General features: G+C 58.3%; 2 protein-coding genes across 2 annotated transcripts; both read right to left on the reverse strand.

Annotated features, from left to right (window-relative positions):
* Nucleotides 1-470: 470 nt before the first annotated feature.
* Nucleotides 471-14,057, reverse strand: EFNA2 (ephrin A2). Its single transcript, XM_084885420.1, has 4 exons — nt 13,805-14,057; nt 3,955-4,268; nt 2,326-2,391; nt 471-1,855 (listed from the first exon to the last, which is right to left on the reverse strand). The coding sequence occupies exons 1-4, from the start codon at nt 13,948-13,950 to the stop codon at nt 1,734-1,736; spliced, it is 648 nt and encodes a 215-aa protein (XP_084741546.1). The 5' UTR covers nt 13,951-14,057; the 3' UTR covers nt 471-1,733.
* Nucleotides 14,058-20,056: 5,999 nt separating this feature from the next.
* FAM174C (family with sequence similarity 174 member C) lies at nt 20,057-22,678 on the reverse strand. The gene is made up of 3 exons (XM_084885421.1): nt 22,341-22,678; nt 21,207-21,323; nt 20,057-20,429 (listed from the first exon to the last, which is right to left on the reverse strand). Coding segments are annotated over exons 1-3 (405 nt in total). The 5' UTR covers nt 22,628-22,678; the 3' UTR covers nt 20,057-20,428.
* Between the last annotated feature and the right edge of the window lie 1,017 nt (nt 22,679-23,695).

Raw genomic sequence — 23,695 nt, forward strand, 5'->3', positions numbered from 1 at the left:
CCTTCTGACCAGGGATAGAGCCTGCAACCGAGGTATGAGCCCTTGACCGGAATCAAACCTAGGACCCTTCAGTTGACGGGCCGAAGCTCTAGCCACGGAGCCAAAATGGCCAGAGCCAGAATTTGGTTTCTGAGAGACCCATCATGTGCTCCAAGAGACACTTAATAAGCCCCTGCTGCATAGTCAGAGCCCGCCTGTCCTCCCTCCTGCCTCCCAGAGATCCCTGAGGTATTGGGGGTTTGTTCCCATTTCTCAAAAGGGGGAAACCAAGGCCCATGGGTGACAAGGACATAAAAGCCCATAAAATGCTTGTTCTGGGGCCTGGCCTAGAAGATGCACAGAACACAAGGACCCACCATGATCATCCCCAGATGTTCTTCCAGGACACCCTTCCCCAGCTAGGACCCGACTCCCAAATTACCAGCTCACAGCCCCCCTGAGGGCCACCGGCCTACCACAGATGCACACACTAGAGATTTATGCTTATTTTATTATTAAAAAAATACAGAATCCAAAGCTGATTGTGACGGGAGGGGGGAGGCCCCGTCGCCAGCTCCAGGCGTGGCGACCCCACCACCCAGGCCAACCCCTACAAAAGGTCCCCGCTGGCGCCGGGGGCTCCCAGCAGCTGTGTGCCATATATGTCCTTATACAATATATATAAAACACAGGTCAGGAAGGGTGGGCAGAAAGAGGAAATCTGTATAAATGCGCCGTTTGCTTCATTCAAGTGTCTTTGGGAGAGGGGGGATTCTTGTTGCAGGTCCACGCCCCCACTTTGTTGTGTCCTGTTTCCTTTTTTTCTTATAAACGTTGTTAATCCCAGAGGAGAGGAAGAGGGACCTGACAGACGAACAAGCTTATTGCAAAGTGTGGCTTCTACTCTACGAAGTCCACCCCCCCCCCCCACCAAAATAAGAGATCCTCCTGACGATGTGAGGTCGGGGGGGGGGGGGGGGGGGGGGAGGAAAGAAACTGCCCAGTTCGTCCTCAGGAACACAGTGAGAATAAACCACAGTGCGCACTTCCTGGCTCTATTTACAGAAACGTAAGGTCTTCTTGGGCTGGGGGGCGACCACGAGAGGCTGTGGGACACAGTGGGGAGCTGGGATTCGGAGTGGCTGGGACTCCAGGGGCCTCCGTGGGTTTCCGCTCTGGGAGACAATCCCAGGCATGAGGAGGGGACGAGAATCTGAGGTGGGTTCAGAGTCCCAGGCCAGAATCCAGGGGTCTCACCTTTACCCTCTGCCTCCTACTGGCCTCTCCTGGAGCATCTGGGGGGGTCTGCAATGGTCTCCAGCCAGGACCCAACAAATGGAGCCCCCAGACGAGGGGTTACCCATTCCCATCCCCCAGGGAGCCAAGCACCCACCCCCAAAACTAATGTGTTTCCTTTCAAAGTCCCTGGCGACAGCAAGGAATAAATTAAATTAAAAATTCAAGCCTTTCTGATCCAACCATGAAAAATAAGCAAACAAACAAAAAACCAACGTCACGGATAAGTTTCTCAGGTTCTCCAGTGTCCCTGATGAGACGGGCTGGCGGGGGCGGTACGGACACCCAGCCCCTCGGGCATCAGGGGCTGTCGGCTGTGCCCTGTCACTGGGGCTGGTTCTGGAGCAGGCAGACAACCCCCTGCAGGTGGGGGCAGCACCAGGCGAGAGAGAGCCAGGCGTCTCTATTTGGTCTTGGATTCGGTCGTCCAGTTGGGGCCGGCATCACGTGGGCCAGAACTAGGAGCCCAGGAGGGTCCAGAGGACCGGGACAGTGCTGAGGACGAGCGGACAGCTGCCCAGGCCGCTGCACGAATTGTTGCTGGTGAAGATGGGCTCGGGGGCCTCATACAGGGTCTCGTCTGGGGGAGAAGGAGACAGAACAGTCAGCAGCGGCCCAGAGCCCTCTCTACGCGGCCACGCCTCCATCTGCTTCCTAGGGCTTATCCAGGCCTGCCCATTAACTGTCTTAGCCCTGGCACTCGGGCGAAAGCTGCAGGGGTCCCCTTGCCTCTGGGTGTGGCTATGGTGTTTCAAGAGCTCGGAACACAGGCCCTTGGGTCCATCTCAGGAAACTTCCCTGATGCCCACGCCTAGGGGTTATGGCCTCAGTGAGGTGCTTAGCAATGGGCTTCAACCTTCACTCTTGAAGGTCTGGAATGTCCTCATTTGCAGATGGGGAAATGGAGGCTCAAGGGCGAGCGCCCTTGCTGAGGTTGTGGGACTTCCCAGGCTGAGTTGTGATCATCCCCTGACTCTACTGACCACTCAGTGGATTCTCAATGAGGACCCAAGGGTGTCCTGGGCCCTGCCCGACTCCCTGAGTACTTACTGGTTGGCCGCACATAAACCTTTAGCCGAAGGCAGGGCCGGTCAACAGCATTGGGTGGTGTGGCAGCTAGAAGAAATGGGTTGTGAGTTAGTGGGGCAGGGGGCTCTGGTGGCCAAGACCTCCTAGCACTGTAACCCCTTTCCCCAAGCTGGTACCCCATCCTTGACCCCAGGTGGGGGATCTACCCATAAAACTCCTAATCATACATCAAAGCCCCAGACACAGTGCCCCCCTTATTTCCCCAAAGCCCTCCTACACATGTCCCCTGACCCCCACTTTGCTGCACTCTAGCCTCAGGAACTGGAGGTGTCTGTGTCTAGCTCCATCATGTACAGAGCAAGGTTCAAAGGTGACAGATAAAAACGTTTGTTTCCAACTGATCAGCCAAAACTCAGTAAAACCAAATGATTAACATGGGAGCAAATCCCTGCTCTCTGGGTTACCGTTAACAAATCACCCCTTATCTGGGCTTCAGCTGGCACACACAGATACCCGGAGATGATTATTTCCATGTGGGAGACACAGAAGCCAGTTACCCTGGAGGGAATCTGATTCCACTTCTCCTGGAACCCACACTCCGTAGGTCACATGGAAGTGGAAACACTGGGTCTCACGCCTAAAGAGCCACCATCACTGCTCCCTGCTTCCCGGCCGACACGACAAGGGCCCGGGTGCGGGGAAGGGGTGGTGCCTCAGCTCAGCCACGCATCAGAAGGGGGGGCTGGCAGGGAGCACACATGTAAATCGCTGTGGGCAAGCCGTGTCCCCACCTGTCCTCTCAGACTGTCCTCTCGTCCTTGGCTGCCACCTCTGCCCCAACCCCCAGAACAAGACCTCCTAGCACTGTAGGAGATGAAGATACTTCGGGAGATAAAGAGCAGATAATAAGAATTACATTTGTCACAGAGACAGGACAAATAATTACAATGATTGTCTTTATGAAACTCCCATCTCAGAAAGAAAATGTAATTTTTCTAACGTTACAGGATTTAATTTAAACACCTTCTTCCCCCTGCCTCCACCCCTTTCTTCCCTGAAATAAAAGGAAAAAGCCCAAACAGAGCAGGAAAGGCGGAAAGGCCTTGTGAAGTTTAGTTTGACAGGGCAGGAGCCGGAATGTTGAGGAGCTGGGTCCCTTCCGGCAGCAGGGGTCGGATGGAGTGGCAAGGCAGGGCCAGGGGGACCCCTGCCCAAGCCAGGACAAGCTCTGCTGTCCCCCTGGCTTTGGCCAAGCTCCACTCTCCCACTAGACTCGGCATGCTTAAGTGTGCCCCTCAGTGCTTTGGCAGCCTTGGTCTCAGTGTGAGACAGACTGATGGTGGGGGTCATCGGCTCCCCCAGAACAGAGGTCCAGTGTCTGATGTATATATAGTCTCCACCGCGCTCTGGGCCTCAGTTTACCAATCTGCAAAATGGGGACCCTGACAGTGGGCCTCCAGGGCTTGCTGGAAGGATAACGAGACCATCCAAGAGGCTGACCCCTCACCCCAGGACAGAGGCCAGCGCGGGACAAGGAGACGGGCGGAAACCAGGCCCTGGCCTCCCACCAGGCCCCGCCCCTCCTGGTTTCGCCCCGGCCCGGCCCCGCCCCTCGCCCGGCCCCGCCCCCGCCAGGCCCCGCCCACTCACAGATGTAGTAATACTCGTGGCCCGGGCGGAACTCGAAGCCCAGCGAGAAGGGCGTGAAGAGCTGGAACTTCTCGGAGAACTTGAGCGGCCCCCCGGGCGCGGCGGGCCGGTTGCACTCCCAGCGCTTGAAGCCGCGCTGCCGGTGGTCGCAGGAGGCGTGGCCCTCGCCGTTGACCATGTACAGCACGTAGTGCTCCATGCGCTCGGCCGGCGGCAGCGGCGCCCCGTAGTGCGGGCAGTAGATGTCCAGGTAGTCGTTGATGCTCACCTCCACCGTGTAGCCGCCGCGGTCGTCCGCCGCGCCCGCGTGGAACCTGGAGGCGGGCCGGGGTGAGCCCGGGGCGGGACCAGATCCCGGAGCGGGGTCCGGGCAGTCAGTTCAGGGGGGGCGGGGGCGGGGGTGGAAACGTGGGGGGCGAGGTCTGCGCGGGGCGTGCCCAGCACGCGGTCGGGGCGGTCTCAGGAGACCGCTAGGCGGAAGCGGTAGGGAATGTTCGAGGGCGCGAGCCCACGGTCCCCGGCCTGGCACCCTTCTCCACCCTGCAAGTCCCTGGCCCAGCGGACCGGTCAGCTGGCAGGCGCCAGGGCCGGCGGCCTCAACGAGGCTGGAGCTGAGGGGGAGGGACCGCTTGCAGGGTAACATGCGCAGGAGCACGTACCCAGGGATTCGGAAGCGCCTACACACACACACACACACACACACACACACACACACCACCCCCACCCCGCAGGCCCAACATCTGGGCCCCTCTTGGCAAACAGGCCTCACACAAGCTGTTCCCCCACCAGGAAGTCCTTCTCCAGAAACATTACGGCTTGACTTCGACACTCCTCTCCTCCAGATAACCCCATCCCTGCCCATCAGGGGCAGCCTCCTTGGCTTTCCTTCTGCAGACCCGCTGGCCAGGAAGGCCCCAGGGAGCCTGGGGACACAGGCCCGGCGTCCTGGCCTCCCCTGGGCAAGCTCTGCCTCACGTTCCCGCAGGCGGCGGGGCGCAGAGTGAACACCTCGGGCACTCCCTCGGCCTAGCTCAGAGGTGTCCTGGACTCGACTCCCAGCCCTACCCCTTCCATCCTGTGTGACCCCAGCTCGGGAGCCTGGGGATCAGGCAGCTGCCCCCCAAGTTCCTGGTCACTGCACCGGTTCCCCTACCCATGCCATCTCCGCCCCCCAGCCTTGCCAGGGGGTTCCCTTTAAGACTGTCTGGCAGCTGAAGCCCCTCTTGACCCAGCCTTGTCTGGGGAGGATGGAGGTCGGCTGAGCCAGAGACCGGCAGCTCCCCTCCCATCACCACCTCGGGTTACAGCACCAGAAGCTCTTAGATCTTCCAGACACGGTCCCCAGGGTCCCTGTCATGTGAACGCAGCCTGGACAGAAGGGGACCACAGGGGGCCTCCCAAAAGGGGCTTATTAGCACATAAAAAGCCTAAGCGGCTGCGTGGAGTGTAGGCCCCTCAGGCTGTCCCTGTCTTCGTCCTCCCTGTACAGGAGGCAGGGAAAAGGCCTGGCAGGGGTGGGGGGCAGGGAGGGCAGGGAGGGTGCAAGCTGCTGGGATTCCAGCCGCGCCCCCCCCCCTCTGTACGGACCCCGCTAGCAGCCCCAGCCCCCCCCTCCCCCGCTGCCCCATCTCTGTACGGACCGCACTAGCAGCCCCAGCCCGGGAGGGGGCTCTACGTGACCCCACGCCAGGAGCGCTAACTGGCACAGCTGGCACCTGAGGGGGCAGCGAGATGATCAGACGGTAGGGGCTGGCGCCCTGCGATGTTGCACCAGGCAGGGCAGGACCCCCCAGGAGCGGGAATGAAGCAGGCAGAAGACCCTGCTCACTGGTGCCTCAGCTTCCCCACCCATCACTACAGCAGTGATTTCAGGTCTGTGGCTCAGATCCGGGCTCACAGGATTTCTGGGAACACGAAGGAGCAGATTTTCCCCAGCCTCTCCCCCATTCTATTGGGTTTGTTCAGGGATCAAGAATTCATCCCACCTCCACAGAGGTGGGAAGGTTTTGGTGGAATAAATGTGTCTGGCAGCTAGCCTCAGGAAGTGGGGTCAGGCTGGGACCAAGGATCAGGCTGAGGCAGGGTCAGCTGGGACCTGGGCCAGGCTAAGGCCGGGGTCAGCCTTGGCCTCTGCCCATCCCCTCAGGCTGCCCCAAGGCTGTCCAGGCTTTGTCTGTCCTTCAGCCCCCTGGGCTTGATTGATGCAGAAGCTGCCCTAGGCTTTTTGAAAAGTCATTTTCACTCCTTCCTGGCACCATTGAAAGCCCCATTGATCCTCCAATCGATGGCAGCAGCAGCCAGGCACCCACTTGGAGGCTGGCTAGAACCTATGCAGGGCCCTGTAGGGGAGACCACATGGAGGAAGTAGGAGGGGGTGCCAGGCTGGAAGGGCTGCCATCCTGGCCCCAAACTCCTCTGGGCCTCAGTTTCCCTTCCTGTCCCTGGCACAATGCCCAGGGATGCACACATAGCCTGAAGGAGAGCCTGGCTCTCTGCAGAGCTTTCTTTCTTTTAAAAATATATTTTATTGATTTTTTTTACAGAGAGGAAGGGAGAGAGATAGAGAGCCAGAAATATCGATGAGAGAGAGACATCGACCAGCTGCCCTTCACACCCCCTACTAGGGATGTGCCCGCAGCCAATGTACATGCCCTTGATCAGAATCGAACCTGGGACCCTTGAGTCTGCAGACCGACACTCTATCCACTGAGCCAAACTGGTTTCGGCTCTGTAGGGCTTTCTTGAGACCAGAATGCACTTGGGAAAGTGGAGTCACAGTGTGACCCTCTCTTCCCCCTCCACCTCTGCGTCCATTACGTCTGACACCCCTCTCCCCCACCACCAGATGTTACCATCATTCTCTCCTCACCTTCTGAAAAGCATTAGAGACCCAGAAGCCAGATATCTGTACCCCACCACGTCAGCTGGCCTCCGTGTCTCCCAAAATCCAGGGCTCTTTTCTGAATGTCAGGCAGACTCTGAGCCAATGGCTCAAAAACTCTCTCCACTGCTCAGATAAAACTGTGCGGCCCTGGCAGTCCCCTTGTCACCCTCTGCCTGCCCCCCAGCCGCACCAGCCTCTCGCTGTTCCTGTTCCCGCCCCAGGGCCCTTGCACACACTCGTCCCTCAGCCTGGAAAGCTTCTCCCTGCCTCCCCAGCCTTATCATGTATCTCATTACAATGTCATCAGTTTTACTTCTACACAGCCCACTGTCTGCTTCCTGGACCCTGGACAATGGGGGCTGGCCTCCTTTTCCGCTCCTTCCTGGTGACCCACACAGACCTCATACATATTTGGTGCTTAATACGGATTTGTTGGTCAAACAGAGGCCCAGGATTCAATGTGTTAGAGTCTTGGGGAGCAAAAAGTGGCCTCCAGATGGGGAAGAGAGGCGTCTCCCAGGAGAAGCTCCACCCCCAACCCCCTTAAGGGGGCCATTTTCCCCCTTCCTGGATTTAAAACAGGGACAGCCTTGCCCTGGCTGGTTTGATTCTGTAGACCACATGTGTCAAACACAAGGCCCGAGGGCCAAATCCAGCCCGCCAGGCCTTGCAATGTGGCCCGCACCGCGCTGTCATCACTGCACTCCGCTGTCAGTTTATGACATTGTCAGTTTATGACTGTTCAGTAAACCATTCGGCCCGCGATTTAGGCTGGATTTTAGATTTTGGCCCCTTCTCTGATTGAGTTCGACACCCCTACTGTAGACTCTATAGTATAGAGCAATGGCCCTTGGACTAAAAGATTGTGTTTCTCATTCCGGTCAAGGGCACATACCTCAGTTGCAGGCTCGATCCCTGATACCAGTTGGGGCGTGTGTGGGGCCAGTTTAGGAGGCAACCAGTCGATGTGTCTCACATCCATGCTTCTCTCTAATTCTCCCCCTCCCGTCCATTCTCTCTAAAAATCAATGGGGGGGAAAATATCCTCAAATGAGGATTTACACACACAAAATAAAATAAAATAAAATAAAATAAATAAATAAAATAAAATAAAATAAAATAAAATAATAAAATAAATAAAATAATAAAATAAAATAAAATAAAATAAAATAAAAGGGAGTGCCTTGCTGCATTGGCATTCCCAGTTCCAAGTTGGCTAGCAAGCCAAGGGCAGGCGACTCACCCTGTTTGTTTGGGTGTGTTTTTTAAAAAATATATTTTATTGATTTTTTTTTTTTTTTACAGAGAGGAAGGGAGAGGGATAGAGAGCTAGAAACATCAATGAGAGAGAAACATCGAAACATCGACCAGCTGCCTCCTGCACGCCCCCTACCCGGGATGTGCCTGCAACCAATATACATGCCCTTGACTGAAATCAAACCTGGGACCTTCCAGTCCGCAGACTGATGCTCTATCCACTGAGCCAAACCGGTTTTCGCGCCTCGCCCTGTCTCTGTGTTAGAGAGGCCCAGCCCCAAAACTGAGCCTGGTGCCTGGTGCCTGATTCCTGCAATACAAAGCTTTCATTTCCTCCACTGGGGCCTTCGCTTGATACGACAATACTCTGTGGTTGCAGCAGATAGATGAGAAATGCTCAGCAAGGAGTCAGTGACTGAATTGGGATCTTTCCCAGGCAGAGGGTTCCCCAGCCTTTCAGACCTCCTGCTCCCTTCCCCACGCCCTCCCTCACCAGCCACACCTTTGCCTCTATCTAGATCACCCTGCCAATCTCTGCTCCTCCAGGCAGCCCTCCAGCCCTGGGTGGTCCCTCACCCATCAGGGCTCCCTGTCCGGCCCTTCATGGCCACCCCAACCTTGCCAACTGCCCCCTCTCTGCAACCACCTGGCAAGCTGCTACTTAGCTCCGCTCCAGTTGGGCAATTGTCAAGTCATTGGGAGCTAATCGCAAAGCAACTAATTAAGGATCTCACCCAAAATGGTGGGGGCACTTCCCAGACTGGAAACCGAGGCACTGGTGAGGTGGGTAGCACGCCCGGGCCCTGGGCGCCCACCTGGCACCCGAGTGGGGCAGAGCCCACTTGTCTCTGCCTGCTGCTCCCAGCGAGGTCCCTAAGGTTTCAGGGGCCAAAAAGACATATCTCCACCTGAGACCTGGCCACCAGGATGGGGTGGCTGGGAGGGATCCCCGGGGGAAATGAGGGCCCTAAGTAATGCAGGGTTGGAAACGGGATACACAGAGTGCAGGGTGAGCACAATAGGTGGGGAGGGGACACAGAATCCGCTCTGGCTCGGGGCCTCAGTCTCAGTAAGACATGGCCCAGGTGTACAGGCCTGTCTTCCCCCAGAATGCACAGTGTCCCTGACACTCCTTGGCCAGCCCAGACCTGGTTGCCTCTTGGAGAGGGGTGACGCCCAGTTGGGCCCGGCTTACTCAGGGTCTGTGAAATGGAGGCCCAGGATGGGTGGGTTAGGGAGCTGCATGGCTGGCGTGTGGGCTGGGTGGGGGGCAACTTGACCCGTGCAGTGAATTAAGCCCTTGGAAGCCAACATCCTTGGGCTGACAAGGAGACTGAGGCATGGGAGACCAAGTGCTTACAATACCCGGTGGGTGCGGGGACAGGCCACCAAGTTCAGTCTGATTTGTGCTCACACACACATCCATCTAGGATGGGAGCAGCCTGGTGGGGACAGCAGTGCCAGGGGGCTGAATGGGGCAGTTTTGAGTCACTCCCACCTGGTGGGGCATGGCTGGCCATGTCACCTATTCCTGGAATATCACCGTCATGGTGGATTTGGGGGCCGGCAGGCTCCTCCTCTTGCCCACAGGGACTGCCTCGGTTTCTCCTCTCTGTGCCCCTTAAGACTCCTACTGCATGTCCTAGCTAGTTTGGCTCAGTGGAGAGAGCATCGGCCTGCAGACTGAAGGGTCCCAGGTTCGATTCCGGTCAAGAGCACATGCCTGGGTTGCAGGCTCGATCCCCAGTGTGGGGCGTGCAGAAGGCAGCCGGTCAATGATTCTCATCATTGATGTTTCTATCTCTCTCGCCCTCTTCCTTCCTCTCTGAAATCAGTAAAAATATATGTTAAAAAAGAAAAAGAAAAAAGACTCCTACTGCCATCTGCTGAGGGCCATAGCCTGCCAGCCCCCACTTCATGGAAGAGACACAGGTTCAGAGCAGCCAAGCTGCCCACCTGAGATCACACCTAGGGTTCTAGGATCCATAAATCCAAGTCCAGGCCCTCCCACGGCCTCCTGGACCCCACCTTCTGGCCCCAGGCCCCCAGACCCCAAACCCCCCCAAGCCTCATGTGGCAAAAGCCTTGCCCCTTCAGGGCCAGCTGCCCCCAGAGGCCCAGGCAAGGCCAGCAGGCATGGGATGGGGACAGAGGCCCCACACCTGCACCACAGGAACATCCTCCCAAACCCACATTCCCCACCAGGCCATCTGAGAGGAAAGTGGCCGCTGCCCACCCTGTGGGTAACCTGGAGGGCCAGGGGAAGGTGGCAAGAGCCCGAGATGCCTGGTGGGAGTAGGCACTAAGCCCAGAGCCCCCACACCAAGGATGGCACAGCTGGGTCTAGTCTGGCTGAGGTGCTCCAGTCAAGTGGGGAGTATGAGGGTCGGCAGGCGCCCTGCATGGTACCCGCTGCCAACCTCAATGGAACCCTCTACACCAGCGGTCGCCAGCTGGTGCTCCGTGCACCACCGGTGGTCCGTGAGGTCCAAAAGGTAGGCGGCCGCTGCTTAACACCACGGGCAGCAGGGGACCCGAGGGATCTGGACAGGTCCCCCAGCAGGGTCCCCCTGGCCCAAAGAGGAAGGGAAGGGTAGGCAGGGAAAGCATACTGTGCCACCACCAGTGAGGCCCTGGGACAGCCAGAACCAGACTGCACATGCAGACACACATGTGCTCTCCACAAACAGACACACGAAAGACACACATGTGTACACCACGCACAAACACACACATTCTCCCCATGCACAAATATGCATATGCAGATAGGCATATGTACCCCCAGACACCACACACATTCCAGACACACTCCTGCAAATGTGTGTCACACCCTTCACACGTGTGCATTCCAGGCATAAGCACATAGACACATGTGCAAACAAGCCAGGGCCACCATACATAGGTAGGCACACGTATCACTCTGCCACACAGACATGCCCCCCCAGGGTCCCTAGGACTCCCTGTATGTCAGAAACAAGAACACTCCTCAACACATACAAACACATCCTGCACCCCCACCCCCATGTGCACAAATGTACATGCAGTCCCACACTCGGCCCATGGCCAGGCCAGGTGAGGGCAGCTGGCCCAGGACCCTGGCCCAGCCCAGCGAGGAACAGGCTCAGAGACACCAGCAATGGACAGCAGCTGGTGGGGGTGCCAGGGGAGGCTGGCTGGACTGGCGACAGGACCCCGCCCTACGACCGCAGTGGAGGTAGGTGCGAGGCTCCCTGTCCTACGACGTCCGCAGCCGAAGGGAACGATCTGCACAGGAGAACATAACCCGGGAAACAGCTGCACACGTACCACCTCAGCGCAGGCACCAGGCCTGCCGTGCGAGGGCGGCTGGCCTCACCGCAATGCCACCGCTGCCGGCCACTCCACCTGGCCCCCGCTCAGGCTCCTCTCTCCTCTGCCTGCCTGGCCCCGACTGAGCTGCCCGGCCCTCGCTCTGTCCCCTCCCTCCCAGGGCCTTCTGTGTGTGCCTCTTTCAGGCTCAGGGACCCACCCCCTCCTCTCGCTTCTGTCTCCTCAGCCTGCCACAGCCACCAGTCTCTCTGACTGACCCCATCCTTGGCTCTGCATACCAGGCCCGCCTCCCATCTCTGTTCCTGGGACTGCCTCACTCTTCAGGCCTGCTCTCTGACCCTGGGCCTCTCCCCAGGCTGTGGTCCCGGACTGGGTGCCCCAGGGAAAGTTCTGGGTGCCCTCAGACCCTGAGGCGCAGCATCACCCCTCCTTCCGAGATACCCTGTTACTGGGCACAGGTTCCAGTCCAGCCACCGCTGGGCACTAAACCTCCCAAGGGTCCCCAGGCACCAAGGTCCCCTTTGGAAGAGCCCCCAACTTCAGCAATGAATAGAGTCCCAATCTGGACCCATCCAACCCCCACCGCCGTCACAAGCTGTCAGGGGGTCACCTCCCACAGGGGACCCAGGCAGGAGGACGAGAGGGCAGTGAGAAAGGCGTGCCGGCCAGGGTCCGCCCCAGACAAGCAAGGCCATCGCCTTAGGCGGCTCCTCGGAGCGGGGCTGCTGGGTCAGCAATGGCAGTGGCCAAGTGGTAGCAGAGCCAGGACTGGCACCTCCTTTCCCTGGCAGGACCCTGCAGCAGCACAGCCCTGTGGCAGAATGGGCAGAGGGCTGCCCCAATGACCCCCCTCTGCCCCAGGTCACCCCTGTTCGTCCTGGTTTGTTCGCAGCTCCCCCTGTGTCTGGCATTTGCTAGAACAAAGGACAGGCCATGACAGGGACAGGGATTTTGGAGCTGAAACCAAAAACTTGGGCTGGGAAGCACTGCCCGCTGGGCTCCCTGCTCAGCCAACTTCAGGGAATTGCCTTAATCAAACCCACGTGACCAGCGAGGCTAGTGGTGAGGGGAAGGGGCCCGAGGTGGCCTGGCCGGCCCTCCTTGGCATGGGGTCTCTATCCTGGGCTCCAGGGTCCGACCCTGCAGCTGGGCAACTGAGGGGAGTGTCTGGGCACACTCCCTGCCCCCACGGCGGACACTGGCCACCCTTGTCCACAGCCCGCCTCAAAGACTGCCCTTTATGCCACTTTCGGCCCAAAGAAGAGGACAGCAGGGAACGGTGGGGGACGGCAGGCTCAGGAAGGCACATTTCCAGGAACTGGAAATGAAGAGGAAGTGACCAGTGGCAGAGGGGCAGGGAGCTGGGAGGCTGCCCCCTCCCCCATGGACAGCCCTGCCACCGTGGGAACGCGGTGCGCCCAGAGTGCTGGAGCTGATAATAAAGGCATGGACCTTGGAGCCCTGCCTCCCATCGGACCCCTAGACTACTCCAGCCTTCAGGGCGCAGGGACAGCCCAGAGAGAGGCTTCTGCTGATGTCCGGGATGTGGTCAGTCACCAGCAAACTTTTCTCATTTTGCTGCCCCCCAAATTCTACTCAGCACCCAGCACTGAGGAGGCTGTACAGGCAGGCAGGCAGGCAGGCAGGTGCTGGCACCTCGGCAGGCTAGGAAAGAGGCCACCTGGGTCCCTGCCCCAGCTCTGCTCCCTTGCTGTGACCTTGAGCCAGCTGCTCATCCCCTTTGCCCCTCAGTTTCTCCCATCAAACACTAGGAGGATTGGCGAGGGTATTACCAGTCAAGACTCCTGGGACTGACCCCCAGCTTCCTAGGTACCTCAGTCTCCCCCGACCTGCAAAGTTTGGGCCTGAAGCCCCTAGAGTGCAGATGGACCTGGGTCAGTAGGAAAGTCCATTCCAACTTCTTCAAGTTACTCTGGGGACCTGCTGGCGGGATGTACCTGTGGACCCAGGGGGCCAAGGTCCCCCATCTCCAGGTGCAGCTCAGTGCCAAGGTCCCGAGGGATCCCCACCAACTCTGAAAGTGGGTTACCTTCCCTGGAGAGCCTCAACGATGGAGTCCCCCAAGTCTGGAAAGGAACTTAGAAAGCTGAACAGCTTCTGAGGATGCCAGAGGAGATCCCCAAACTCCCGGGGATGGAGGTGCTCTGGGACATGCATGTGTAAGTCCCCCAAGAATGCATGGCAGTGGGACACCCCCGAAGTGGAATGCATGAGTAGCACGCGTACCCCAAACTCCGGGGCTGCCGGGACTCCCTGGGGACCGGGCATCCCCCCACTCCCGAAGCAGCGAGTTTGGGGGACACTCAAGTTCAGGTTAGGGAGGCCGAGCCCGGGATGGTGCATCCGGGGTCCCCAGCGCCCGGTCCCCACCGCGCTCACCTGGGGTTGCTGCGGTTCCAGTAGACGGCGTAGCGGTCCGAGTTGGCGCGGGAGGCGTCCTCCGCGCGCGCTAAGGGCAGCAGCGGCGGCGGCGGCAGGAGCAGCAGGAGCAGCACCGGCAGCAGCGGGCGCTGCGCGGGCGCCATGGCCCGGGTCCGGCCGCCGCGCTCGCCGGGCCGCCGCCTGCCAGCCGCCTCCGCCTCCTCTGCCGCCGCCGCCGCCACCGAGCAGGCGGGCGGGAGGAGGGCGCCGGCGCTTGGAGATCCCTGGCCGCCCCTGCCTGGGTGCGCACGACCTCGGGCGCCGAGAAGTCAGGCGGCGGCGGGCGGGGCGCCGGGGTCGCCCCGGGCGCCGGCCCGGCCGCGCGGACTCTCGGAGCACGGGCCGCCGCCGCCGCACCCGCCGAGGAGGGGCCGGGGCTCCAGCCTTTGTCCCTCCCGAGCGCCGGGAGGGCCGCGGGCGCCCCCTCCTGCCGTGCCCAGGCCACGCGGGGGTGGGCGGGGGTTCCTGCCTCAACCGCGCCCCCAGCCCCAGCTTCCCAGACACCTCCCCCGTCCGTGTCCTTGGTCTGGGTGCTTGGACCCCCGGGGTCCTGCTCCGGAGATCCCAACATCATCATGAAGCCCTGATGGAGGTTTCCCGAGTTCCTGCCACCTCCATTCAGGCCACCAAGCCCATCTGCAGAGCCTGGCAGTTCAAGGAGCAGGAGGAACAGAGATGACTCACCCCCATTTTTCAAACCAAAATCCCAAAACCAGGCTGAGCCCACTTCACCTCTCCAGTTACCTGGTGGAGGCTTTTTTTAAAAAATATATTTTTTATTGATTTCAGAAAGGGAGATATATTTTTATTGACTTCAGAGAGATAGAAACATGGATGAGAATCATTGATTGGCTATCTCCTACACGCCCCCTACTGGGGATTGAGCCTGCAACCCAGGCATGTGCCCTAGCCCAGAGCTGAACCCTGCAGTCTGCAGGCAGATCTATCCATTGAGCCAAACCAGCTAGGGCACCTGGTGGAGACTTTTGCAGTTGGGCTAACCAAAGTCCATTACTGCCTCCCTGGGAGCCCAGAGGATAGTCACACCTCTTTGAACCCCTGTTTTTTCACCTAGAAAATGTAACAGGAGTCCATAGCTTGGCACCTTTAGCAGGTAAGTCAACATGACAAGGGAAGAGTGGGAAAGGCTGGGGATCGAACCTGCAACTTTTGTGCTCTTGACCAGAATTGAACCCGTGATCCTACAGTCCACAGGCTGATGCTCTATCCACTGAGCAAAACCGGCTAGGGCACAGTTCTGTCCTTTATGCATGCCACGGCCTCACCAGACTGAGCTTGTGGGGTTATGCTGTCACCAAGTGCTGAATGTTAAACACCCGTGGTTCCCAGCCAGGTTTTGCTTCTCTGGTTCGTTTCCCTCGCCCAGGCCTGCCGCAGGGCCCAGAGCCAAGAGCTCCTGAACTGGAAGGTTCCCATCTAGATGGCTGAAGCTCCTCCCAGGGACCACGAGAGGCAAGAGATAGACAAACTAACCTTCAAACAAGACCCATCCCAGCCACACACCTCCACTATGTTGCCCCCTAAGCTTCTCCCTGCCCCCATTTCTCTGCCAGCCACACTTCCCAGCCTTTGCCTGGCTGTACGTGGAGTGCCTATCCTTCTTTCATTGAAATTCTGTTCTTCCTTCAAGGCTCATCTGACCCTGGGCCTCCACCTCCCACAGGATAAGATTTCCAGTCCTCTGTCCTCTAGGGAACTGAGCTCAGTCTCTTCTGGCTTTTGGGTCCTGTCCTCAGACCTGACTGCAGATGCCCATCCCAGGGCTGGCCCGATGACTCTGAGGAAGAAAGTGGTGGTTGGGGCAGCCCAGGAGGCCCAGGACCTTTCTACAGGTGGTGCCCTGGGCCGTCAGATAGACTCTCTGGACATCCCTGGAGCAAGGGCTCAGCCCAGCTGGCTGGCTGGTTCTTTGGGAAGCAGAGGGGCAGCCAGTTTCTAAGCAGAGACCTAGTATTTGGCCCAAGCATAGTAAGTGCTGCCATGTACCCAGAGTGCCAGCATGCCTGGCCCAGCCCAGCATCCTGTCTGGCAGAGGGGTCCTTTCCAGAAGTTTCCTCGGCCGTTGGAGAATCCTCCTACTTTATGGGACCTCACAGATAGGGTGGGGGCTACCAAACCCAGCAGCACTGGACCTGCACAGGGGATCAGGCAGGACACCACTGGCCGAGGGGACCTACTCCAAAAAGGCCAGCGTTGGGTCAGCTCATTAGCATGCAGGGGCCACCTCTGCGAGAGCCGCCACTGCCTCCTCAGAGCAGATTTGAGCTAAGCTTTCTTTTCTTCTGTTCTCTCCAGGTCAGAGCTGGAGCAGAAGACAAGTGTCCCCCATTCAATCTCTCTGTGCCGGGAGGGGTCCAGAGAGGGGAGGGCTGGGCAGCTCCAAGGCCTGGCCCCAGGCAAGGCAAGGGTGGAGGTGCAGGAAAGCTGCCCAGCTGTTCATGCAGACCCCGGCTCAGCTGGAACCAGCTACAGGCACCCAAGAGGCCCTGTCCCCTCCCAGGGCTGGGGGCTGTCTCAGTCTCCATCCTCATCAGCCAAGGGGATCAGCTGGGATCAGAGGTCCTTCTGGTGTAAGCTTCCTCTGAAGTTAAGAGTTGGACTTCAGGCTCAGTCTGGAGACAACCAACTTGGGCTGCATTCTTGGGCTCCAGAGTATGGCTCAGACTCAGGGGAGGACGCAGACCTGGCACCTAGCCTATGCTCAGCACTCACTGCTCATTGACCCCTTACCCATCACTCACCACCCACTTACCCAAGTCCAGCACCCACTGACCCTTCACCCACCACCCAGTACCTATTACCCGTCATCTGCCATGTGGTCCACTGAACAAGTCCCCAGGGTAGGGATCAGTGTCCAGCATCCCTCAGCCTTCACAGGCCACAGCACTGTGAAGAGGGCTAAAAACACACAGGGGAAAATTCTCTGACAGTATAAATTGGACCAAATCTGCAGCCTGCTCTGGCTCCAGTGGTTTTCAGATGCCCCGGCTCAGTCAGGTAGATTTCTGGGAGAGCGGAATGGTGGCCTCAGTAGGGCAAGAGCTTCTGCACCAGCCCCGCCAGCACTTGGGGTGAAGAATTCCCACAGGCTGTGGCTTCTGTCACTGAAAATAAAAATGTATCCCTTCTCTTGCTGATTAAAAATTAGACTTCCCACCCTCATGTCCAGCCAGGCCCTTGAAATCTCAGGGAGGACCTAAGATTCCTGCAACTGCCAAGGCCAGTGGCTGAACCGGCCCCACACCCCTCTAGTTCCCTCCTTCCCTCCCACACTCCCAGCCCCACGCCTGAACAGAGACACAGCCTCCATGGTGATAACCTACCAGTCTGGGCTAGACTTCTCTTGAGGGCAGAAACGTTCCAGATCTTCACTGTCCCATAAAAGTGCCCCCAGCTCCCCACAGCTACTAGGCACATGGAATGTGGCCAGTAGGACGAGAAGCAGGGCATTTAATTTCTTACTCTGACTGTAAACAGCCACATATGGCTACTGTGCTGGGTAGCACAGGTTTGGGTGCCCCGGCACAGCCACACTGGCCCAGGACTAGGACATCATGGGGTGGAGGGCAGCTCATACTCCTCCAGGGAGGATGAGGGGCACTGAACCACCAGAGAGGAAGGGGAATCAGAACTGGGATGCTGCGAACCCCAGGAAGGCACAGCTGCCTCAACTGATGAGCCTGGGTGAGAGAAATGCAGCCCTGCTGGCTGCGGGGGCCATGCCCCAGGGAGCACACATCAGAGCCAGCAGAACCCCCACTCCGGCCTTGGCCAACGTGGCTCAGGTGGCTGGCGTCGTCCCATGTACAAAAAACCGCTGGTTTGATTCCCAGTCAGAGCACAGGTTTTATGCTCGGACCTGGTATACTGAAGGCAACTGATAGTTGTTTCTCTCCCTCTTCCTCTCTAAAAACCAATAAACACACACACACACACACACACACACACACAGAACCCCCAGTTCCTGGAAGACAACATGACTACCACCCACCGCTGGCCTGAGGCAGCCGGCCACAAGATGCCGTTTTAATGAGCCGGAGGCATCCAGCTCCCACATGTCCCCGTTTCCCAAGAGAGAGAAGCCACACAGTGGTCACCCAGGAGCGGGAAACCCCAACCTGCCCACAGCTAAGGGGACAGGTTTGCTGCATGTCCAGTGGGCATGCGGAGGGGGGAGAGGTGGCGGGGGGCGGCCACAAGGGTGCTGGGCTATGCGTTGTGCACCCCGATCTGGCAAAGGCCCTAGCTCTGTTGCAGGCAATATGTGCCCATGTGTGTCCTGTGTCTATACCTTATGGGTGATGGTCTGGGTCACATGCTGTATGTGTCCTGTGTCTGTGTGTGTAAGAGGTAGAGGAAGGTGCTGGAAGCCCTTCCCGTCCTCACATGCATGCCCATACACAGGGGCCCTCAAACTGCCAGGATCCAGGCCTTTCATCTCATGCTGACAAGCCCTTCTCCCGGCTTTTAGCCACTGAGAACTTCCTGCTAATATTGCATTAACCTTGGAGGGGGCTGCCAGTTACTTCACACTAATGCAGGGGGATGCAGTGAGGCTGACAGGTGCTGACAGGCACAGGGGCCTGGAAGCAAGGGGCACCCTTCCCCTCTCCACTGGGGTGGGCAGGAGGCAGCCAGGCTGGAGGGTGTTCTCGGCTCCAGATGGCAGATGCAGGGTCTCTCCTGACCTCATTAGAGTAATTAATGTGCCTTTTGAAGCTCAAGAAATCGCTCAGAGCTGTGGGAGAGGAGCACAGATCACAGGGTGGGGGGACCCGCACAGTATCTGTGCACCTGTTAAAAGCATGTCCCAGTGGGTCAGACAGGGAGAGATAGAGAGCAGAGAGACAGATGGAAACAGAGGGGGACCAAGTGAAAGGCTGTGTAGATGGAGAGACACAAACAAGGAGGCAGGCAGGGGTTGAGAGGTAGAGAAGACAGAGATGCAGAGACCAAAGACAGACATGTGTGAAGAGAAGTGGGGGCAGATATAGAGGGAACAGCCAGAGCCCGAGAGGCAGAGGGTGTGATGTCTGGGGCCTCCAGTGGACTCTGGCCTCACTTACTCAAATGTCCCTGGAGGATCTGCTGCTGCCTCAGTGCAGGACCCTCCCAAAGAATGGTGTGGAAGTGGGGCAGGGAGCAGTCCAGGAGGGAAGACTTCCTGGAGGTGGCAACAGACACTGGAGGGGCAAGCTGATGTGTGAGCAGAGTTGGGGGAGGCACAGATAGCGATGCCCAAGAAAGCAGCCGGGGGACCAGCTCGGAGGACTGCAGATGGAGAGAGGAGTGACAAGCTGACCGGCAGAGATGACTCCTTTGTATCTGGAAACAGGCAGGGACCCAGGCTCAGCCTCAGCAAGGAGTCAGAGGGGCTAAAAGGGGGCAGGCTCGGCCCATCCCACAGTGAACTCAGGAAGAGGCATGAGAAACAGGGGCCCCAACTGGACCTATTTCCCCACCTGTACAACCGGATGAGCCCAGGCCACACCGGGGCCAAGCAGGCAGCAGATCAGAGGCTGGCAGCACAAGGCTACCATCTAGTGGCCGCTTCTCCTAATGACGTGGCCATGGTAGCTCTGGCTGGGGCGGCAGGGGAAGAGACCTCAGGTAGTGGGAATGCCACAGGCCAGCCCCTCCCCTCCAAATCTCCAAGATCAAATTTACAGGGGGCAGGGGTGACAGAACTGGACCCTACCCAGACACAGTGCCTTGAAGGGGGAAAAAGCCCAAAAAAGAACCCATCAAACCTCTCACAGGGCATGAGGTCAGGTGCCAGGGTAGGCTCATAGTGATTCCACAGGAGGCTGACAGGGGAGGGGCATGGTGGGCCCAGGGGTCCCGAAGCTCCAGAAAGCTCCAGCCCCAAAGGTTCTAGTGGTGTTAATGAGGTGAGGTGAGGGGCCCCAGGCCGAAGGCAGCACACAAGAGGGAGCCCCTTTGCAAGGCCTTTGATGGATGAATAGGAGATCTCTCTAGGCTCAGAGGCGATGATTGGCAGGTCCTCCCATTTTTCTTGACTACCTCATGGAACACCTCCCTGGGCCCTCTGGACAGCTGGGGACAGGTGACAGAAGCCAGCATAATCACAGGTAGGAAAAACCAGGCCTGGACGAGCCCTGTTCTGCCATCCACCCTGCCTGTGAGCCAGGATGCCAGGTCTGGCCCAATGTGGAGTTGGGTGCCAGCTACAGAACCACTGCTGCCTTTATTGTCCCCAGCCCAGTGGGGAAGGCACTCACTCCCACACAGGCCCCTCCGCCCACCTGCCTGCCAGGCCCGAGCAGTGTTCCCACGGGGAGGGTCAGCAGCATAAGTCACAGTCCAACCAGAGGGTCTCGGAATCCTAGATGGGGATGCCGGGGGCCCCTCTGGTTTGCACCTGGCATCCTGGGTGGTCCTGTGGCGGTAGAGGGCTGAGGTGGCTTCCGGCAGGCTAGGCAGGTCCACTCGAGTTCTCAGGCCAGCAGGAGAATCGGAGTGTATGTAGGCACTGGGAGAGGACCCAGTCTCTTGTCCTTCCCCCAGGGCTGCTGGGAACACCACCTCCCTGACCTACCATCTGGAAGATGAGGGGTAGGAGTGAGAGGTGTGGAGTGATGGGTCTATCCTGACCCACTTCCCCCAACTGTGCCTGAGGCTCACTCTCCAAGTGACTGGGAGCCCTCTCACCTGCCAGGATCCAGGCCCTCTCACCTGTCCAGCCCCTGCCCCCAGACCACTGGGATCCATCTGCCCAGCTTGCCAGACCCTGCTCAACTTCGCACCTTGGGGGAAGGAGGGAGAAGAGGTCCCCTAGCTAGTGGAGGTGGAGGAGACCACAGGGGCTACCACCTAATAGCAATGCCTTACCTGGCAGGCTTAGAAAGCTAGGACCGCCCCCTAGACTCTTGGCTTCTGTGCCTATGCCCCCAACAAGTGAGGCTGAACAGCCATCACTCCCTGCTAAGGCCCAATCAAGTTCTGCGCCCAGAAGCTCCTGGATCGTTAGTCCTGCCCTCCTTCCTTCCTACCATTCCCTTTGCCTGCTATGATCTTCCTAGGGCTGGGGCCATGGAGAAACCACCAACCCATCCCCTCTGCAGTACCCTGCAGTTAATTCTCTGACGTTGATCTTGACCTTCAGGGTTGGGCCCAGAGCACTGACCCAAGACTGCAGCCCCTTGCCATCTGCAAGAAATGGGAAATTGAGGCTGGGAGGGGCACATGTCTTGCCCAAGGTTACATAGCCTGGTGGCATGTGGATGACCTCAAGGGAATCAGTAGTCTTGCCAACTCTCCAGCCCTGCTCTACCCACCCACCCCGAGCTTCTGGAGGTGGGGGGGAGGACTTCAATACCATCTCAGGTTCCTGGTCTCAAAGACGGTTTCGTCGTCACTGTCCAGCGAGGCCATGTCAGTGGGGTCCTCAGTGTTAGCCAGGAGGCCGTAGCTCCTCCGCTGGGGTTTCTTCAACCTGCAAGCAGTCCCAAGCACGATCAGTGGTTGTCTCGGATCACTTCCAAGGGCAGCTGACACCCATCCTGCTCCTGCCTCCCCATTTTCCTTTGTTATCTCTGGCTCTCCGCCTCCTCTGCCTGACCCTCAAAGCTTTGCTGTGAAGCTTCCTGGTCTAACTGTGTTTCTATGGCCTCATAAAGTCACAGTGATTCCATTAGTTGCTCTTATGCCAATAATGGCAAGTGGATACCTCCCTTGGCAGGCTCCCTTCCAGGCTGTGCTGTTATCCTGCTCCACTGATGAGAAAACCGAGCCTCAGAGAGGGGTGAGGGTGTACCAGAGACACTCTGTCTCATGCCAAAGTCCCGGTCCTGACCACCAACCACCAGGACACCAGGGAAAGGAAGGAAGCCTTCTGAACAGATGCAAGATCAGATTCTTAGAGGGGACACGAGCACTGTGCACCCACAGGAGTGTTGGGGACAAAAAGGGCCCCTTTAAAGCGTCTGAACATACATGGTCAGCTGTGTGACAAAAGCCCTCTGGAGGGAAGCCAGGGAACTGAACCAAAACTTCCCAGGGCATGTGAACCACATGGGGGGAAGGAAGGGGTCGGGAGAACATCAGTGGAACCAAAAAACTGATGGCAGCCAGCCCCAGTGCTGAAAGAGTTGGAGAAGGAAGGCGTGGTCCTTCCTTATCTATTTCTAGGGTGAGGGACAGCGGGGATCACAGACCCAGTTTGGGCTGGTGGGCTTCGGCTGGCACGGGCTACAGAGCAGAAACATAAACCGGGCATGCCCTCCCCCACACGCACAGACCAGCCTGGGCAGCTGTGTTCCGAGAAACCAGCATCTGTGCTCCGGCATCAGGAAGCACCAAGGTATCACATGACTGCCAATCACCCGAGATCCGGATAACGCTCGCAGTTCACGCCCACTCCTTAGGGGCTGGGCGCACGCCCTTGAGCACGTGAGGCTCAAGCCGTGAGCTCATTTGGCACGCCAGGGAGGCCGGCATGCGCCTGACATACCTAAAGGCCCGGATGAGGAAGTAGAGCACTGCTAGGCCGAGGAAGCCCAAAAGCACGTAGAAGGAACGCAGAATCTGCGCTCTTGTCGAGCCTGGCGAGCCCGGCGGCGAGTGGTGCGTGCTGTTGTGAGGCGCGCCTGGCTGGCTCCCATTCGTCAAAGCCTGTGATGGGGAGAGCGTAGTCTGTGCGAGGCGTGGCGACGAGGAAGCGGCCTCCCGGGTTCCAAAGAGCAGCACTGACAGCAACAACCTCGGCAGGAGCAACCGTGGCAACGCGCACAGCCCCATGGCCCTGCGGAAGCCGTGGCTGCACCCCGCCCCAAGTCCTCCGTCACTCACCCGGCAAGGGGCGGTGCCAACCAATGGCCTGCAGGGGCGGAGCTCGGCGCTGGGGAGTGGCAGGGGGCACGCCCCGCCCCTTGGGCGCTAACCTCGCTTCACCTCTAGCTGTCCCAGTGCTCTGCACACCCTGTCCTAGGGCTCTAGGGCTGGGCTTGCCGCCTATGCCTGTGACTCAGTTCCTTCTGGCCCAGAGCACAATGGCTGTAACCCAGTGGTCGGCAAACTCATTAGTCAACAGAGCCAAATATCAACAGTACAATTGAATTTTTTAAAAATATATTTTATTTTCCACAGAGAGGGACAGTTAGAAACATCAATCAGCTGCCTCCCGCACACCTCCCACCGGGGATGCGCCCACAACCAAGGCACATGCCCTTGACGGGAATCGAACCTGCGACCCTTCAGTCCGCAGGCCGAGGCTATATCCACTGAGCCAAACCGGTTTCGGCTGAAATTTCTTTTAAGAGCCAAAACCCGACTTCTGCGCATGGGCCACAAAGTTTCAATCGATGTGCGTGCCAGCCTGTGGTATTTTGTGGAAGGGCCACACTCAAGGGGCCAAAAGGCCGCATGTGGCTTGAGAGCCACAGTTTGCCGACCACTGCTATAACCAACTGGAATGCCCAGTTCAGGGGACAAGTCAGAAAAGCTGGGTGACCAGAATGGACTACAGGCCACAAGGGAGCCAACACCCTCACAAGGTTCCCAATTGTATAGCGGAGTCAGACTAGGGCAAGGCCATGCCAACTTCTGCGTTTGGGCCAAGGGAGCCTGGGACTCGAGCTCTTGCTGTTCTGGTCCCCAGACCGGCTCTAGAACTTCAGGACAGGCCCTCTTAAAAGGTAGGACCGTCTGCTTGCTCTAGTCTGGGCATTGTCTTCACCTGTAGTGAAGGGCACCTCAGCCATCCTGACCACACTGAATTGACGCCCAATGCTGCTACCACCACCACCACCACCACCTACCTTCATGAGTTGAGCACAGACCCAAGGCCTCAGAATCAGGGTCCAACCC

The sequence above is a fragment of the Pipistrellus hanaki genome (genome assembly GCF_964339955.1).
Source record: "Pipistrellus hanaki genome assembly, chromosome: 5".
NCBI lineage: Eukaryota > Metazoa > Chordata > Mammalia > Chiroptera > Vespertilionidae > Pipistrellus > Pipistrellus hanaki.

Coding starts and splice junctions, on each gene's coding strand:
- EFNA2 (XM_084885420.1), bottom strand. CDS start 13,950: ATGGCGCCCGCGCAGCGCCCGCTGCTGCCGGTGCTGCTCCTGCTGCTC. Junction 2,392..3,954: donor CCACGAGTATTACTACATCT/GTGAGTGGGCGG, acceptor CATTTCTTCTAG/CTGCCACACCACCCAATGCT. Junction 1,856..2,325: donor GGTTTATGTGCGGCCAACCA/GTAAGTACTCAG, acceptor CTTCTCCCCCAG/ACGAGACCCTGTATGAGGCC.
- FAM174C (XM_084885421.1), bottom strand. CDS start 22,627: ATGGGGCTGTGCGCGTTGCCACGGTTGCTCCTGCCGAGGTTGTTGCTG. Junction 21,324..22,340: donor TTCCTCATCCGGGCCTTTAG/GTATGTCAGGCG, acceptor GACTGCTTGCAG/GTTGAAGAAACCCCAGCGGA.